This window comes from Phodopus roborovskii, unplaced genomic scaffold (genome assembly GCF_943737965.1).
Source record: "Phodopus roborovskii unplaced genomic scaffold, PHOROB, whole genome shotgun sequence".
Classification (NCBI taxonomy): Eukaryota; Metazoa; Chordata; class Mammalia; order Rodentia; family Cricetidae; genus Phodopus; species Phodopus roborovskii.
In genome coordinates, this window is record NW_026126575.1 from 990765 (window position 1) to 1008047 (window position 17283).

At 45.7% G+C, this 17283-nt stretch overlaps 1 protein-coding gene across 1 annotated transcript in view; it reads right to left on the reverse strand.

The window, feature by feature from the left end:
• The window catches only part of Arhgap25 (Rho GTPase activating protein 25), a 75619-nt gene extending 58563 nt beyond the window's left edge, over positions 1–17056 (reverse strand). Inside the window, exon 1 of the mRNA XM_051203332.1 lies at positions 16740–17056. Within this exon, the coding sequence (XP_051059289.1) occupies positions 16740–16800 (61 nt within the window). The 5' untranslated portion in view covers positions 16801–17056. The remainder of the gene's footprint in view (positions 1–16739) is intronic.
• Positions 17057–17283: the final 227 nt, after the last annotated feature.

Sequence of the window (17283 nt, forward strand, 5' to 3'; positions counted from 1 at the left end):
GGCCCCTCCAGGCAACATGTGCTCTACATGGTGGGTGCTGAGTCTGTCTGCGCTGCACCAACAGCAGCAAACGTCAAACTCCACTGCATGTTTGATCACTTGAGCCTGAGGAAAGTCTGAGTTTCTAGGGCTGGTGAGATGGCCCAGTAGGTAAACATGCTTGCTGTGTGAGCCTGGTGACTTCAGTGCCTAGACCTCACACTAGAAAGAGAGATCTGACTCCTTCCTGAAAGCTGTGCTCTCACTTGCCCACACAGGGTGACACAATTAACACACACACACACACACACAATTAATGTTAAGTTTCTAACTCCTACCCAGGGTCACTTCAGTTGGCATCTCTGGTGTGGAAATTTACCAGAAACTCCCAGGGCAGCCAAATTTGCAAAGCAGCTAACCAGGGAAGAGGTGGAGGGTTTCGTCCCTCAAGCCTAAAGCTGTCACTGTTGTTTGATTTGCTGGTGCCTGGGATGATTGCATTGAACCATGAAAGTGTTAATATGTAACAGTCTCTGGGTGGGGAGAAGTATGCAAGCATTATAGACTGGAGGGGGCCAGGAGGCTAGCAGTGTGGCCCAGCCTGTCATAAGAGTTAGAGAAGGGAGCAGAGAGAGACAAGTAGGATTCAGAATTCATACATAGTGCATGGAGCACTACTCAGCAGAAAAGAACAATGGAATCTTGAAATTTGGAGGCAAATGAGTGAGGTAACCCAGCCACAAAAAACAAACATGGTATGTACTCACTCATATATGGATATTAGACACAGAGGAAAGGATCACCAGCCTACATTCCACACTGCCAGAGAAGCTAGGAAACAAGGAAGAACCTAAGAGAGACATACACAGTCCCCTAGAGAAAGAGAAAGGGACAAGATCTCCTGAGCAAATTGGGAGCATGGGGGCAGGAGAGAGGGAGTTAGGAGAAAGAGAAGGGGAGAAGAGGAGGGGAGAGGAGGACATGAGGGAGCAGGAAGATTGAGTCGGGAGAAGAATAGAGGAGAGCAAGAAAAGAGATACCATAACAGAGGGAGCCAAGATAGGTTTTAAGAGAAATCTGGCTCTAGGGAAATGTTCAGAGATCTGCAAGGATGACCCCAACACCCTTCCCTCATAATGAGATTGATGACTACTTTATATGCCATTCTAGAGCCTTCATCCAATAGCTGATGGAAGCAGGAGCAGACACCCACAGCTAAGCACTGAGTCGAACTCCTGGTATCCAGTTACAGAGAGGTCAAGCAAAGGGGTCAAGAACAGGCTGGACAAACCCACAGAAACAGCTGAACAAGGCAGGAGCTCATGGACCTCAGACTGATACCTAAGAAACTAGCAGAGGACCGACCCACACCCCCTGAACATGGATGTCAGTTAGGAGGCCTGGACAGTCTATGGGGCCTCTGGTAGTGGAACAGTATCCCTAGTGTACAAATGGACATTGGAAGCCCATTCCACATAGAGGGATACCCTTTCAGCCTAGACAAACAGGGGAGGGCCTAGGCCCTGCTCCAAATGATGTGACAGTCTTTGAAGACTCCCCATGGAAGGCCTCACCTTCCCTGGAGAGCACAAAGGGAATGGGATGGGGAGCTAGTGGGGGGCATGGGAGGAGGGGAGGAAGAGGGAGCTGGAATTGACATGTAAAACAAGATTGTTACTCACTTAAATTAAAAAAATATAGAAAAACAAAAAGAGTCATAGTGCACTAACTGGACTAGCAAGAGGTCATAAGGTCAAGAGCAAGCTCAAAGATGACCTGGCTTCCAGAACATAGAAGATTTGAGGATTTGGTGTAAGGTGAAAATACAGAGCCCCTTGTTTGGAAACTATGGAGAGATACAAAACAGTGGCAAGACAATATGAGATCCATCATGGGTCCTACGCAGTGCACACTGCGAAGCTGGCACTGTGGGAAGGGGATCTTGGTTACTAATGGGACAAGAAGGAGACCTCCACAGAGGCATCCTGGGTCCCGCCTGGATAGAAGGATGTTACAGTGCAATCTGAGATGTCCTGACAGGCTGATGTTTGAATGCCCAGTCCCAAGCTATACTGCCACTTCAAGGGCAGTGGAGCCCTTAGTGGGCTTGGTGGGCACAAAGAAGTCCCAAGAATCAGGCTTTTGAAAGCTATGCTGTATCTGAAGCTTAGCTGCTAGGAAATTTTGAGGCATCTTTCTTGGCTCACCAGCAGTTTCCATGCAACCGTGGTGAAACCACAGGAATATGCCTTCCCTTAACTGAGCCTATCTAGCTAGTTTAATCAGTATAAGTAACGTGGGTAAAGAATCCTAGCTGCAAGGGAGTCCCTGGTTAGTTTCCCAACCTCTCCACAACAAAGGGGAATTAATTCCTAGTGAAGTATCTAGAGTAGCGACCATGCTATCCATAGTGGACAAGCAATGCATTTATATTAGATATGTAGTTGATAAACTCCACTTGGCTACTCTTTTTAAGCTGAAATTTTCAGGGTTTTAAGTGGAATCCTCAAAAATATAGAAAAACCACACAGACACTCTTCCCTCTGCCCACATCACAGTCTTACCCACTCCTTCCCTCCTCCTCCCCCCATCTCCTTCTCCCTGGCTTCCCTTAACCCTCCTCTCAGTTGCTCTTTTATACTAACTAACCCTAACTACTACAAAACTGCTCTACAGCATCAGTGTTTGTACTTCCTGGGAGTCACTTTATCATCCTCAGTAGTGAGTGTGAATTGATTTTTCTCTAATGAGGAAAACTGAGTTACATTGTTCGTCTTACTCCCATCCTTCAGTTTAAAACTGTTTGTTCTTCATTCCTGTGTTGGCTGCTTCCTAGATAGTAAGGAAGGAAACCAATGCCCACTTAGATATGAGCAGGGGAGAAGGCAGGTGAAAAGAACACCCACAGACCCAACCCCAGAGTCTCAAGTGGAGGAACTCTTGCTCACACTCTGCTCTGATGATGGAGCAAAAAGGATTCCTTGTGACCCTAGCCAGCCATAGAGACACTAAGACTGAGAATATCTACTCGCTCAGTCGCCACTCATATGCATAGTGTCCAAATTATCTTCCAAAACCATAAGTCTGCCTCTTTCTCTAAAGATTCCAGAATGAGTTCTACATTAAAACACTGTCTGTCCCCAATCAGAACAGCAATTAGAGATAATGAAAATAAATATGCTTCAGTTTCATTTTAATTTAATGTCCCATGATGAAGGAAACTCAGGAAAAGCCCAGCATCCCACAGCTTTTCTGTGGTGGCTACTGTGGGATGGGGCATTCTGATTCCTGGGGATCTGAGAGTAAAAGAAACAGGCAAAGCCTTGACTTTGAGAAACCTACAGTGCAGACAAATGAGATAATTTCAGACTCGAAGTCACATTGTCAGGAAGACACTGGGGCAATGGGAGGCTGAGATGCTGGAGCTCATCAGACAGTGTGCAAAGGCTCTTTGGAAAGATGTGTTTTCACTAAAGTTGAACAAGTATTGGAGAAGCCACTGTAAAAATCTCAGAAAGGGCATTTCAAGGAGAACAGAGGCCTAGCCTTGACATTATCCCAAGCAGAATGCTTCCAGAACTGGAAGTCGGTGTGTCTGGGCACAGGCAACAGCACCAGAGCCCTTGTTGCTGGATTGGTGGGGGCAAGTCTAGCCTACAGCTGGAGACCATGACTTTTAATTTAATTCTAAGTACACTGATGGTTTGAAAGAACAAATGACATGATTTGATTTTTCTTAAGAACTGCTGAATTGGACCTGGTGTGGAGAACGTGGCATGGAACAAAAGTGGGAGGAGGGAGAGTGGAGAGAGTGGGAGGAGGGAGAGTGGAGAGAGTGGGAGGAGGGAGATAAAAGAGTGGGAAGAGGGAGAGTGGAGAGAGTGGGAGGAGGGGGACTGGAGAGAGTGGGAGGAGGGGGACTGGAGAGAGTGGGAGGAGGGAGAGTGGAGAAAGTGGGAGGAGGGAGACTGGAGAGGGTGGGAGGAGGGAGACTGGAGAAAGTGGGAGGAGGGAGACTGGAGAAAGTGGGAGGAGGGAGACTGGAGAAAGTGGGAGGAGGGAGACTGGAGAGGGTGGGAGGAGGGAGACTGGAGAGGGTGGGAGGAGGGAGACTGGAGAGGGTGGGAGGAGGGAGACTGGAGAGAGTGGGAGGAGGGAGACTGGAGAGAGTGGGAGGAGGGAGAGTGGAGAGAGTGGGAGGAGGGAGAGTGGAGAGAGTGGGAGGAGGGAGACTGGAGAGAGTGGGAGGAGGGAGAGTGGAGAGAGTGGGAGGAGGGAGAGTGGAGAGAGTGGGAGGAGGGAGAGTGGAGAGAGTGGGAGGAGGGAAAGTGGAGAGAGTGGGAGGAGGGAGAGTGGAGAGAGTGGGAGGAGGGAAATGAGAGAGTGGGAGGAGGGAGAATGATGAACAAACTACTATGGCAGAAGAGGTGAGAAATGTTGGGTTCCTGTGTCAAGGACAATGGAGTGTATCAGACCAGAGCCACAGGTTGGTGAGCCCAGCACTTCATCTGATGGATTCCGTGTGAGGTAGGCCAGCTTCACAGACACAGCCTGTGGGGTCACGTAGGTCACGTAGGTCCTGCCCTGATGCAGTTCCTGCACTTAGCTTGGAGCTCAGCCACCATCTTGTAGCTCTTAATGTTTTCTAGACAAGAACCCCAACATTTCCCCATGAATGACACAGCTAGTGCTGCCGGAAACACCTGAGTGTTATGAGGTGTGACCAAAGAGGTGTCAGGAAGAGCGGCCATTGAGACCAAGGAAAGCCATAGGGTGTGGTAGCGAGTGTGCCTTGAAAAGCCTATTTCAGGGTAAAGACGGCTGATGGCGTCAGTGGAGAGAGATGAGGACAGAAGTATGATGGCTGAGCAAGGTATAGACTGGGGGTGATGGTGAGAGAACATTCTAGTGGGGGGCATGAGCCAATGTTTAATTATGCTACTTGAGAAGTGAACTGACATTCAAGAGCCTGCAGATTCAAGAATGCCCCTGTGTGAAAGGCCATGCCCCTGCTCTGCCGCCCCCAGCTCCATTTCTCACAGCAAGGACCACACACACACATGCCTGCACTCTTTGGCCCAGAAGTCCAAACCATCTGTGCTTCCCCACATTCAAGGAAACACAGAACAACACTGCATGACCCATGAAAACATTCCTTTGTTCCTGGGCATCTGGTGAACACACCGTCTGTGGGGCCATAGGTGGGCAGGACACAGTCTAGGTGGTGGGTGAGCATGCTCCCTTGGCTTCACTCACCCTGAGGACACCACTGAGGCCCTCTAACATGCAGGTCTCCAGGAGGGCACCCCTGTTTTCATGTCAGAAGGTGAAGTGGAATTAAAGTGAGGGACAGATGGAATCTCCTGTGACAGGAAAGGGGGCCCATTCTTATTTAGCTGTCACATTTTTCTGTTTTGAAATGCAAATTCTGGGCAATACTTTGAGGAGTTGTTAAGGCCTTGAGAAGGAAAAGCATAATAAATAGCTCAGAGGACAGCTGGAAGATTTGCTTTGGCTCTGTTCCAGAGTTTTAACTGTCATGGGGGAGGACATGGAGCAACAGGGTAACTCACTCATGTTGGCCAGAAAGCAAACAGCGAAAGTAGCTTCCACAGAGCCTCTCCCTTCCCCCTCCTTTTTAATTCCTTCTGGGCTCCTAGGGCTCCCAGATAACCCATTAGTGATTCTCTAGAAATTCCCTCACAGACACACCCCAGGTATGTATGTCTTACTCTTGTCATCTCCGGGGCCCGCACACCATTAACTAACTCCAGCAGCAAGAGTCTGGGGCAAAAAAAAAAAAAAAAAAAAAGAGCAACTTTGGTTGAAAGATCTGTGGTTTGAGTGATAAATGTCCCTTCCAAACTCAAGTTGAAGCTCAACCCCAAAAGTAGTAATGCCTTGGCAAGTATTGAGCAAGGAGGGCTCTGCCCTCGAGAACAGAATCAAGGCCTTTAATGGTGTCGATATGAGCCATGTCCTGAGGTCATCGTGTCAAAGGCTTCATCTCTGGTTGGTGGTGCTACTGAGTAGTTCTGGATCTTAAAGATGCTGGCCTTACAGTGGATTAATTAACTGACTCTGGAAAGCTGGGCAGGCTCTGGGGAGCTAGACCCTGATTTGGGTGGAGGATGAAGGGTGCACATCTTGTCCCTAGTCTCTGTCCATCCCCTCCTTGCTTCTTGCCCGCTATGCATTGCCATCTTTGTTCAGCTCCAAGCTGTCTTCCATGATGTTTGATCCCACTTCATGCCAAAAGAGGTAAGACTAAATGGCAGTGGACAGAGATGTTGAGAACTGCAGGTGAAATAAGCAGTCCTTTCCTTCAAATACCTTCAGCAAACAGCTGACTGACCCAGGGCCCTTACAAAATGTTTTGAGGAAGTGGGTTTGCCCTCTTCTGCTCCTCTGCTCTCTTAAGTCACAGTGTGTGACCTCCCTTTACCCACCTCCCATCGTGCCAATGGTAGTGCTATCGCTACCAACCTTGCTAAAACCATGGCATTGGACTTCTTGGCCTCAATGCTGTGAGATGCAAATATCAACTCTTTGTCATCACAGATATTTTGCAACTGTAGAATAGAGAGTTCAGTCAGGGTCTCAGTGGTTCTCTGAGTGCTCATCTAGGGTGATGGGCATAAGCCTGAAGTAGAACCAGATAGCCTAATGGTTAGATTTTTCTCTAGGATGTTCAGAGTGGCAAGGGTAACATCAGAGAATGGGTAGAAGAGGTAAGCAGTGTACATGATGTAGAGGTCACTGAGGTGAGGTAAGAGATGGCACAGGGAACCAGTGAGTGGCCTGTCCCTGTTAGAGGGAGCTTTGTCTAATAGCCTACAAAACAGCAGAGTGTCTCCCCTTCCAACACTGATGAATAATGTCCAAAGTCAGGAATGACAAAGGGTTGATACTGTAATCCAATCCATGTGTATGTGTCTTCAAGGATTCTAATCTCAAATCCAATACCAAACCCATCTATCTATGTTAGGAATGGCTTTCCAAATCAAGATCTTTTTTCTTTTCATTCAAGAAATATTTTAATCTGGAAACCTACTTCTAACTTGAGAAGACAGACAATTATGTTTTCCAATCAATCCTGCTGAGTATTTCAAGTCATAGAAGGATGAAGCTTGGGGGAGCGTAATGCTGTTCAGAGAAATCCAAGGCATTCTGGGGAAGTGTTTCTGTAACCATGGACAGAACATTGTGCCCTCTGCTGGCTGTAAATGAGAATGCACATCATGGCCTTACAGAAGAAATTATGTTGGCTCTTTAAATGTTGTAATGACAATCACACTTCCATGCTATGTCTGATGCTTTCTGGTGAGGTTGGCCTCTTCCCTCAGATAAAAGACACTGTTTGAGTATTTTAAACAAAATGAATTCTTTGAGAAAGTTCATACGTTCTGATCAAGTCCACTCTCCCCTCCCTCCCTTCCTGTATCCTCCCAGGGTGTCAGACTGTCCTACTGGCACATGGAGACATGAAGTAAACGGGCTGTCCTTCCCTGGGCAGTCAATCTGTCGTCAGTAACTCCTCAGGCAGGGGTGAGACCTCATTGAAGGACAAAAGAGAAAAGTTAATGAAGGACTGACCTGGAAACCAATATCTGTTCCTTGGAATTTGCTAGCTTCCTCTCACAAGGCCCTGAGATAAGAAGAATTCACACTGCCCCTCCTTTCCTGTGAGTCAACAGGTGGTAAATAGGGTCAAGAGATAGCTGTAACTCTGGTTTGCCCAGACAAGATTAATTAGCACACCTGAGGCCCTAAGGTCTGCTGACCCTAAGAGCAGACCGTCCGGCCACCAAGGGTCACGTACTCAGTGGACAGAGGGTCCCACCCCCTCCCTAAGCTTGTGGGTTTGCCTTTAAAAACACCTGGGCCCAGGGGAGGGGGCTTCTCCCTAGCCTGCGTGCTGGAGGAGCCCGTTTGCGCAAACGTTTCCTGTTCATTAAAGCCTCTTTCGTTTTGCAGCAACTGGACTAGACATTGAGTTCTTGGGGTATCGACCGAACCTGGAAGACTCCTCATTCTGAGGGTCTTACATCATGAGTCCCTCCCCAATCTGACCTGGGCTGAGACTGTGGCTGACCTGATTTTGCTTCTGCAGTCACACCACTATAAGTTAGCACGTGAAGCATCCCTGTCATGACCGGAAATGATACTTTCACAGCAGCCATCTTCTAGAAAGTATCAGGATCTTTTTTTAATCCACAAGAGTCCTGGGCTGAGTGGAGTGCCCAGCATGTAACAGACACCACAAAATTAAGTATCTTCTCAGGATAAAGAAAACCAGTCAAACTGGTTTTGATCCCACCCTGACAATTTGATTAGACTTCCCAGGAGGAGGAAGAGGGTAACCATAATAACTTAAGAGCTGGATGTAGGATTCATCAGGGTAGGGACTTTGTGTGATTCTGTGAGAGTCTGCAACACAGAAAGGTTTCTTAAAAGCAAATGGAACAGGCTAGTGCCTCTTCAGATGGTCTGAGCAAAGAAACTGGAGGGACTCCCAGATCCTGGAAGGAGGGATGATTCCTGCTTTAAAATGTCTTCCCACCTCCATTTTTACCCCCATATGCTGTAGCCTTGTGGGAAATTAACCTTGAATTCACCCCTCTCCACCTAGAGTCCAAAGGAAACTGAGACAGGTGATGAAAGAGGGAACCGAATGCTCAGGGTGAGTTCTGTGCCCAAAAGGAAGGAAGGAAGGAAGGAAGGAAGGAAGGAAGGAAGGAAGGAAGGAAGGAAGGAAGGAAGGAAGAGAAGAAAGAAAGGAAAGAAAGAAAGGAACGAAGAAAGAAAGAAAGAAAGAAAGAAAGAAAGAAAGAAAAGAAAGGCAGGCAGGAAGGAAGGAAAAAAGAAAGGAAAGAAAGAAAGGAAGGAAGGAAGGAAGGAAGGAAAGGAGGAAAGAAAGGAAGAAAGAAAGGAAGGAAAAAAGGAAAGAAAGGAAGAAAGAAAGAAAGGAAGGAAGAAAGAAAGGAAGAAAGGAAAGAAAGAAAGGAAGGAAGGAAGAAAGAAAAGAAAGGCAGGCAGGAAGGAAGGAAGAAAGGAAAGAAGGAAAGGAGGAAAGAAAGGAAGGAAGGAAAGAAAGGAAGAAAGAAAGAAAAAGGCAGGAAGGAAGGAAGGAAGGAAAAGAAAACATAAAATAAAATGAAAAGAAAAGTTGGTTTCAGGGGAGCACAGGGCACTCAGGCTGAGGTGACAAATGGAAGTGACAGACTAGAGGTGACAGGAACTTATGTCATCACGGTAACTTGCAATTAGTGTGTAAGGAAGTACAGCACTGACTGGCTGCCAGTGGCCTAAGAAGAAGCTCTGCTAGGCAGGCTTGGGAGTGGCTGAGGAGCAGTCAGTCAGCCCCACAGACACAATCCACTCAGCTTATGGAGACTGTGATGGGCTCGGGGTTAAGGAAGGCTTTCTTTAGCAAGGCAGGGACAGGGGAGCCATGCTTTCTTCACAGGAGGCATGCAGAGAGAGGCAAGAACATTCTTTGGAAAGCACCTGTCACATAGCAGTGAACAGATGGGTATGAGTGAATGAATGAGTGGGTGAATGGATGAAATCACTGACCTGAATGTACGAATGTATGGGGTGATATATTGGAGCTCATAGCACTTGCCAGTCCTTACTCCCAAAATGGGAAACTTTCACCAAGTTTTGTAGAAAAAAATAAAGCCCAAGAGTGTAACACTCAGTGGGCTTTCTTGGCAAGCTGCTGCACAGCTGTTGGTCTGATACAAGAGTAAAGATGACATTGTCTATACACAATGCACGAGATGTTTGCTAGCACTTCATATGGATGTGTATGGAAGACTTTATTCCTCTCTCATAACACATACTTGTTATGAGTCTTATTTGCCATGCATCCTAGATCTGCAGTCAACTGTCAGCATCATCCAGGCCATGCCCTTCCCACACCTCATGCCCTGCTGGCCTCCTCCCTGTATATCAATCATTAATGGATAGTCCAACCTATGTCAATCTCATGCCCATGACAATTCTTCCAGGCAGTTGGGGGTCACCCTCACTAGTGGCCCATGGAGGAAAGAACAAACTGTTTTGATAAAAAGTGACCGGTTAGTTGGCAAGACTGAGTTATATTACTCAAGTTCAGTAGTATCCACAAATTTCATCTCAAAGAAGGCAACTTCTCTGTTGAAATTGTTCATAAAGGACCATTATATCTTCTGTTCAGAGATGAGCCGACTTCCAGTGGCCAGGGTGATAAAGCCCAAGTGGAGAGAGAGTGGACTCATGAAGAAGGCACTGAACTCTGCAATGTATGTGCTATGCTTGGGAAGTACAAGAGGGCGGCGTGGCACTGGAGTTACATCACAACCTTCTAGTTTGGTTCCTTCCTTGAAGAGGAACTATATAAAATATGCATGAGACCACACAATAAAATTGACATAGGACTGAAGGGAAGTCTGAGACTCACAGAAGGATAACCTCTATGGTAAGAGCTGCTTAAACTATGGGCTGTAGCCCATGGAGGTTCGTGTAACTGATGTAGGATCTGTGGGAAATATGGCAGCAGTAAAAGGTTTCTGAATTTACAATGAGCAAAACTTTGATTCGAACTCAAACAAACGATGACTGTGAGGTGTTCATGATGGCAACTGCCTAGGCTATGTCACAGGGTTTTACTGCAGCCTTGGCTCTGAACACATAGCGTGCTTGCACACTTTGCACTGTGCCTGCCATCACACAGAACCAACACACACCGCTGATGCCCTTGGCATCACAGAATTACTGCAGGGATTTTACAGCACATGCAAAAAAAAAAATCATAGTAACAAAATGCTTCAATTAAAACACCACTTTCCTGCCATTCATTCCTCAGCATGTAAGTATCAAGTTAGTATATTTTGGGATTGAACTGTGTTAGAATGTTTGGTTTTAAAAATTGTTTGAGCTGCTTACTTGAGTTTCATTTAAAAGAAATCATTTTGTGAATGTTGGCTCATAACTGGGGCAGAATTTCTAGCAATTTCTGAAATGGCCCTAACACACTTTTTACCATCTTGCTTTTATTTTTATAAAGATTTGTTTTTCTTATTTTGTGTGTATGAATGTTTACCTACATGTATTCATGTATACCATATGCATGGGCAGTGCCTGCAGATACCAGAAGAGGTGCCTGGTCTCCTGGATGGTTGTGAAATGCTTTGTGGGTGCTTGGAACAGAACCTGGGTCCTCTACAAGAGCAGAGTTTGGCTAACCACTTAGCAATCGCCCCAGCCCCTTCATATGTTTATGCAAAGTAGTGTTCTCAGCATTGACAATTATAACCAAAATATTAATCAGCTCTGAAAAGCTGTGAAGATCCTCTGTGTTCCTCAGGATCAACTATTCAGCCAAGATTGAACTCCCTGTGCAAAAAAATGAACAAGCGCACCCTTCTCACTAGTGTGTAAATGTGCTCTCATTTTCAGTAAGTGACAAAATTATATACTACCACAGACTTATTTGAAATTTTGTTTATGAATTGTTACCAAGAAACATTGGTTTGTATACCAATAAAATTCCCTAGGCTAAAAAAGTCAGAGATAGTTTAGAAAATAATGACCAGTGTCTTATGGGAAAATATGGTGGAACAGGAAGAGGTGGCAGCAGATTTCTGGCTCAGTGATGTTCCCTGTGACCCGTGTAACTATTCCCAGCACAGTCTTGTAATTGTTTCCCTGTCTGCCTCTACTCACTGGTGGGTTCCTGAGAAATAGGCGAGCTGCCTAGATATGACTGCTAATCCTATGGCAGTCTTTTCTTTCAAAGAGCAAAGCGGTGATGAAGAAAGGGAGACAGATAAATTCCCTTTTCTCTGTGGGACTTTCTTATCTAAGTTCTTTCTGGGCTTCTGTAAAGCTTTGTTGCTGTCCTCTGTGATGGGACCCTCCTAAATGACCTGGCCCTTACTGGGGTACCCAGTTGGTCTCAGTTGCTATGGCTACAGCTGGGGATGTTTGCGCCCTCTCATGTCATATCTCATGTTACCTAGGTAGCCCCAAATGGTGTTAGCTCATGCAAAGTTTTCTCTTTCAAGCCATCCTGTGTGTGAAAGGACTGTTGTTACCAACTTGTCCTTCCCAGCAGATCCTTGAATCCTCCCAAGAGCCACTGCACAGAATTCCCCATGGCATTCTCCCACAGGACTCTGAAGATGCTTTGTAAAGAGCATTGGGAGACAGACACTATGAGCTGTTATGTTCAGGCCTCTTAGCTAATTTTAAGAGACTTGGATTCTGAGAACCACTGAGCTTGCCATTCAGCTCCTAATCTAGCAGGAAGTGCAGACTCACCAGTGTCTGCAGATAGCACTCTGTGTGAGTGGGTAGAAAACAGGTGTTTCTTCCCTTTGCCACTGCAGGAGACCCAGAGAGGATATTCAGCCTTCATCCCCCAACTGACAAAAAGGCTCTGTCCTTCAGTTGTTTAACATTAACAACTGAAAAGTAAGTTAACAATGGCCTAGGGACAAGGGACTACTGATGTGACCTCTGCGGAAAGACAGGCACAGAACTTGGAATGAGCACCCTCTTGGTGACAGTGAAGGAAGGTATGTTTCTAGCCATGGCCCCGCTGACTCTATGGTAATCTTCAGCTTTGCGGGGACATGGAGCTGCACCGGGAGCACAGTGGCATCAATCACAGAAAATAGACTATTGCAGTCCAGATCCAAGCTGGCCAGGATCAGCATCTCTTAAGCTTGACAACTAAGTGGAAAGAAAACTGTAACCCTGAGCTCACACATGCCTATCTCGGGTCACCTCCGGCTGTGTGGTGTCAGTGTGCCTTACTTGGGAGCAGCAGCATTTGTGTCCAGGTGAACTCAAGCAGGCTAGCCTGAAAACCATAGGCTGACAGAGCTTGTTCAAGAAATACCCTGTACCCTGGGGTATCTGTGACATGTAGGGAGACATCTGTATGGTGTAGGGGAGCCTCTTCTGCTAACGCAGAGCTTTGGAGTCAGCTGCTGAGTTGCTAAAGGGTCATGTGTTGTATGAAGACTTTGGTCAATTTACTTGGTCAAGCACTTAGGAAGGGGTGCATTTTTAATGACATAGTGATACTTGTTCCTAATACAGAACACTTAATTTAAATGTTTAGTCTAAGCATCCATGTGTGTGTATATCTCACTGATAAAGTCTTTCCCCACAGTTAACCACTGTTAACAAACCCTGCATGGTTTTGATAGTTTACTGTGTATTGTTGTGTTCACTTGATATAGAACCACACATGTGTGGACTACTGAGATAGGAACTTTGGTACCTCACACATGTGTTTTCCATCCTTTCTCTCCCAAAAGAGCAATAACCCTAGATTTTACATCATGCAATTCAGTTTTTCTTTATAGTTTTTCTATAAGCACATGTCCTTTTTAAACTTAATGTGAATGATTTCACTCTCTCTTCTGGGAATACCAAAATAAGGTGTTGCTGTTGAGTTTCACTTGTGTATAGCTGTAATTATTTTCTCTTGTGCCGTGTCCATCTTATAAAGAGGCTACAGAGCATTAAACTATCCCTTTGCTGATAAACATGTAGATTTCTCCTGCGCATTTAATCTGCTGACATGAACGGGGATTCTGAGTGTGGTCTCAGATGAGCTATGCCAAGTGCTTCTCCACAATGGTGGTATGCCTGGCTTGGGAGTCCTTCCCGCACCATGTCATGGACAACACTTGGAATTATCAGATTTCCTCAGCTGATTTGATTTATTGAATGAGAAAAACTGCGCCACAGCACTTCTCAATTGCATCCCCTGACTAATAAGACTATATATTTCCATATGGTTACTGGTCCACCTACTTTCCAATAACTCATAAATGTTGTTACCCACTCACTTCTGTGTATCTACGTATGAGGGGAATGATGGCTGAGGTTGCTTTCTTACATGTGCACACACAGGGAGAGAGGAAGGAGGTACTACAAACATGTAAGTACTAGAAGAACAGGTGTGAACATGAACACAGTGGCAGGCTGTCGTGGTTCAAATGGCTGGGGTAAAACAGTAGCCAATGCTCCATCTTGGGAAGAAGGATATGCTCCTAGTCCCACCTCAAGTCCAGATTGCTGCCTTTACCATCTATTTCTAATCCTGTCTCCCATTAGGAATGATGGGAGAGATGTCAGGTGGTCTCATTCTTGCTCTGTCTTCACTGCACCAGGAGCATCCAAGCCATGGAAGCAGTTCTGCTGCTTCCTCTGAGGGAGCCTCCGTTCTCCAAGAAAGAGCACAGCTGCGGAATTCTCCCCAGTCTCAGAGTGGTTGGTTTCCCTCCAGCCCAAGTTCAGTACTCAAGGAAAAGCAGGCCCCCTGCTGAGCTCCACAGTGGTTGTGGCTTGTATCTTCCCATCAAGAGCCTTTCTTGGAGCTCTTAAACTTTCTCCCATCCCCTTCAAGTCACACCTTAAAAAAAAAAAAAAAAAAAAAAAAAAAAAGCCTCCTAAAAATCCTCCTAAAAATGGCCTTATAACTGTAAACTTTTGGTACAGTGGTCTAGGGAAACTATTACAGCCACCTCTCCCCAGTGGACATTTGGCAATGTCTGGAGCTATTCAACAGACATTTTTGGTTGCTAAGGTTGGTGATGGCAGAGGGATGTTACAATCCTTAAGACAGTAGAGGCCAGGGATATGGTTGTCTTACAATGTGCAGGAAAGCCCCTGCAATAAGAATTACCCAGTCACAAATGTCAGCAGTGGCCAGACAGAGAAGCCACAATCCTGCTCCACCATACTACCCAGGATAGAAAACCACAGTTCCTGAATTCCCTGTGGGGACTCCCAGTTACACAGCCCTTCCTATGGAGGTGGCTTCTCTAACATATTGGTAAACAGATACACGTGTTAACTAACTCTATCTGGTCATGGAAGAAGAGGCTGAAAATGTTGCAACTGAGTCAAGCACTTTCCCTTTAGAGGGCTCTAGTTATGATATGAATGCCAGTTCATGTGACACTTTGCAATATGGTGACAAACTGTAAATGGCATGGATAATGACAAAAACTCTTTTAAACATCATGTACTTATTATTACACATATTTAATACTAAATAATACTGCCTTCTGGTGATCAAATTCCACTCAGTCACAAACCCTGTTTACCCTGCTGGTGCAGGTGTTAGGCATATACACAGTGACCCTAAGCCTATGCTCTTAGTCCTGGAACCTAAAGCTCACCAGATGGATCTCATAAAATGCAGGATCCTGGGGTCCCCTCTTCAGGTCTGTTTTGACTGCACAGTCACAGTGGACCCCAACAGTCTGTGTTTTTGGCCAGCAGTAGAGGCTGCTCTACCCACAAGCTGTCCAGGGACTATTGTAAGAACCACTGGTAGAAATCATGAACCCTCTCAGCCTAATCTCAGGCTTGAGAAGCTAGTGTGGTGGTTTTCAGTGTCTCTGATAAAAACAATCTAACATTATTCTCTCAAGTTTCCCATTTTTGGGTGAAACATGGATGGTGAGGGAGCGAGGTACCTTTACACAGGAGAGGCCAGACATTTACATGGTGACCAAGTCATGGACAGTTTACCTTAAAATTGGATTTGGATAACTTAGAGTGAACATTAGACATGGATGTTTGTATGGACAGAAGAGAGAGCTCTTGCCTGCTCCTCATTTCTGAACAGACCTTAACACACACTGCCAGCTTTGTTAGGTGATATGGTCTCCCAGTCACCAAGATAAATGGCTTCTCTGGTTACTTTCAGACCTGCTTCCTATCTGTGAGTTTTCAACGGACCACTTATTTTAACACACCAACAACCATGAACCATCCAGTCTAAACTTTCCTCCAAGCAAAATCCTTCCAAGCTGTTGCAAGACCTCAACACTAGTGTCTAAAATTAAGAAGTTAATTAAGAAGTTATCTTACTATGTAGATGGTGTGTGTGTGTGTGTGCAACATAGTTGATCACTTTTAAACCAATTGCTTCATCTGTTTGTGATCAATTTAAAAATAAAATTTAATAATAAAAGAAATATCAGGTTATACAAACCATGTTGATAATCTCAGCACTGAGGCAAAGCAGACGGGTCTCTGTGAATTTGACTTTCTATAACAAGTTTCAAACCAACGAGAACTACGTAGCAAGGCCCTGGCTCAAAAAACAAATAACAAAAAAGACACGTATATAATAACAAGCAATAGATTTGGACCAATGTATCGCCATTGTCGTTAGAGGAAAATGGTATGAATTGAGGGCCAGAACATCTCAGAATTATCCTTGCTAACTAAAGTCTGTCTTCTTCAACTCTCCGGAGCCTCTCACATTCTGCTCCTCTAGAATACTGTTCTCATTCTTCAGAAGTCTGTATGCCCTCACCTCATTCTCTGTGTGTGCTTTTTACTGGCAGTAGCCCCTCCTTGGCCCCTGGGCTCACAAACATGACACTCACTTAAATTCACTCATGGATGAATCACTTCAAAATACTCCAATCTCTGCGCTCTTACTGAAAGCTATTCAACAGATAGATGACTTTTCAAGCCAGAAACAACTATCCAGAGACATGAATGAAATCTCAATTTTGTATATAAGGCACAGCTCACAATCACCAAAGTTCCCTTAACCCACATTCCCCACCTCCCAGCAGGAGAGCCCCCTCCCAGCACTCTGAAACTTTAGTCAACACATCAACCTGGATGCAAATTTCTGCCCAGCTGGGGTTTTTTTACTGACTGAGCTCCCACAGCCCAGCATGCAAATTGTGGGTGTTCAAGCAAAAGCACCTGGACGCTGACCTTACCTATTTTCGTGGCCTCAGCTTTCAAGTTGAAGTCCCAGGTCCTTGGCAACTTCAGGGACATTTTGCTTCCGATTTGGGTGAGTAGCTGGTCAAGTGGCCAGTGTGTCACAGTCTGTGCTCTTCTTGCTTTTCTGATCTTCCCTTCCGTTCCTCTGTCTTCTCTGCCGGGTGATTGCTTCAGGGGCACCCTTATGTGCCAGGCTGATCTGCCCACGTGCCTCTTCCTTTCCCTCAGATGAAAGGTCCACCCACCTGTCACTTAAGGATGCACCCAAGCTCTCCTAATCCCACCCAAAGTCCCTCAGGGGCTGGCACCCTGCTTTAAGCTGGCTCGATTTTTCCAGAAATATCCCAGTTGACACTTGGCCTTGTGGGAAGCAAAACCCCTGCTTTGAAGAATCTCAGGCCTCACTGAAGTGAAGTTGTGATAAACAACAGCCACTGGGTTTTTTTTTTTTTTTTTTTTTTTTTTTTTTTTTTTTCTAACAGTCTGCTTCCTCGCATTTTGAGGAAGTGGGTGGCTGTTCAGCATTGTGGCATTATG